This window comes from Sinocyclocheilus anshuiensis, unplaced genomic scaffold (genome assembly GCF_001515605.1).
Source record: "Sinocyclocheilus anshuiensis isolate Anshui unplaced genomic scaffold, SAMN03320099.WGS_v1.1 scaffold1419, whole genome shotgun sequence".
NCBI lineage: Eukaryota > Metazoa > Chordata > Actinopteri > Cypriniformes > Cyprinidae > Sinocyclocheilus > Sinocyclocheilus anshuiensis.
In genome coordinates, this window is record NW_015540912.1 from 29,236 (window position 1) to 30,597 (window position 1,362).

Here is a 1,362-nt window from a genome sequence, read left to right on the forward strand (position 1 = left end):
TTGGTGTTTTTTTTTTTTTTTTTTTATGTATCCTTTTTGAATTGTAGTATTGCTGTATGCTGACATTTTTGATTTCTAGTCTTGCTGTATGAGTAGGTCATTTTGTTTTTGTATTCCCCATGGGGTCACTGTCTTTTTGCAAATATTATAGTGGTTGTAACTATCTATCTATCTCTCTATCTCTCTATCTCTCTCTCTCTCTCTCTCTCTCTCTCTCTCTCTCTATGGGGTACTTGGTCGTGGTTGAGAGCAACGCCTGGGCATGAGCCAGTCTCACGGATGGTGATACGGATACTTTCTTGACAAAAAGGGAGGCCGACACCGGTAAGGGTAAGTGCTCGAACTCTGAGATATCAGGCGCTCGCCGAGACTGCCGTCGACTTGTGAAAATATAGTGGCTCCGGGGTAATTTATTAGGGCTACCTTTGCGGGGTCTGGGATGTTGCCCCCATTAGGTCTTGTGATTTTAAGACATAGAAACAACAACGTGTTATTTAGGTCGATGTAATCTTCGCCTGTCCCCGCGATAAAAACTCCAAAGGCGACGAGTCCGATATAGCCGATAAAGGCGGTACTTCTAAATAAGCATTTTTCTCTATAACCGTCTGCGTCAGCGGGACTGTAAACAAATCCAACTCGGACTTAATACACTCTCCCGACATGCGGTGCAGTAACGCCATGCTAGAATATGGTTTTTACAGATCTCTTAGTAGAGACGTTTCACTTCACAGCCTTCTTACGCTTTCTGCGTGTGACTGAGACCTTCTTGGGACCGCGCTTTGTTTTCTTTATTGAATGATCACGCCTCCTTGTACCCGGAGGTTTAGACGTTCTCTTATGAGCCATGACCATAATCCCCGAACCGTCTTGAGCTTTAGGGTTATCATTATACGATCTTGACAACGCATTTGAGACTACGTCAGCTGCTATATTTTTAGCGGCCAATTTTAGGTGCGGTTTAGCGATGCTGAACCCCCTTTTTAACAATGGCACTGCCATCCTAAACAGACCTCTGAAAAGTCCTCCTAGGCCAGCTCCGTACATAACGGCTCCTCCAGCATATCCGGGTAGACCACCCCCCGCCTGGTTTCGATAATAGTCGACATAGTCAGCGGTGTTCATCCCTCGTGGGTTGTAATAAGCCATTTTTAAACCACGGATTGTTTCACAGGTCTAAAGTATAGTTTTACAACAACTTTCCCGTAAGAAAATGGTATTTCGCGGTTTTGGTCGTCCTTTAATTCTACGGCGATGTCTGTGATGAGCGACTTGTTGACCGATGCGTAATGGGGTTTGTCATATCTAACACTGACGGTATCATTGTCTCCTCTCGTTATATGTATGCATCTTAAAAGGGGGACG

At 44.6% G+C, this 1,362-nt stretch overlaps 1 protein-coding gene across 1 annotated transcript in view; it reads right to left on the reverse strand.

Moving 5' to 3' along the window:
• LOC107689262 (GTPase IMAP family member 2-like) overlaps positions 1–1,146 on the reverse strand; it is an 11,419-nt gene extending 10,273 nt beyond the window's left edge. The window contains exon 1 of the mRNA XM_016487199.1: positions 1,011–1,146. Coding sequence (XP_016342685.1) covers positions 1,011–1,146 — 136 coding nt within the window. The remainder of the gene's footprint in view (positions 1–1,010) is intronic.
• Between the last annotated feature and the right edge of the window lie 216 nt (positions 1,147–1,362).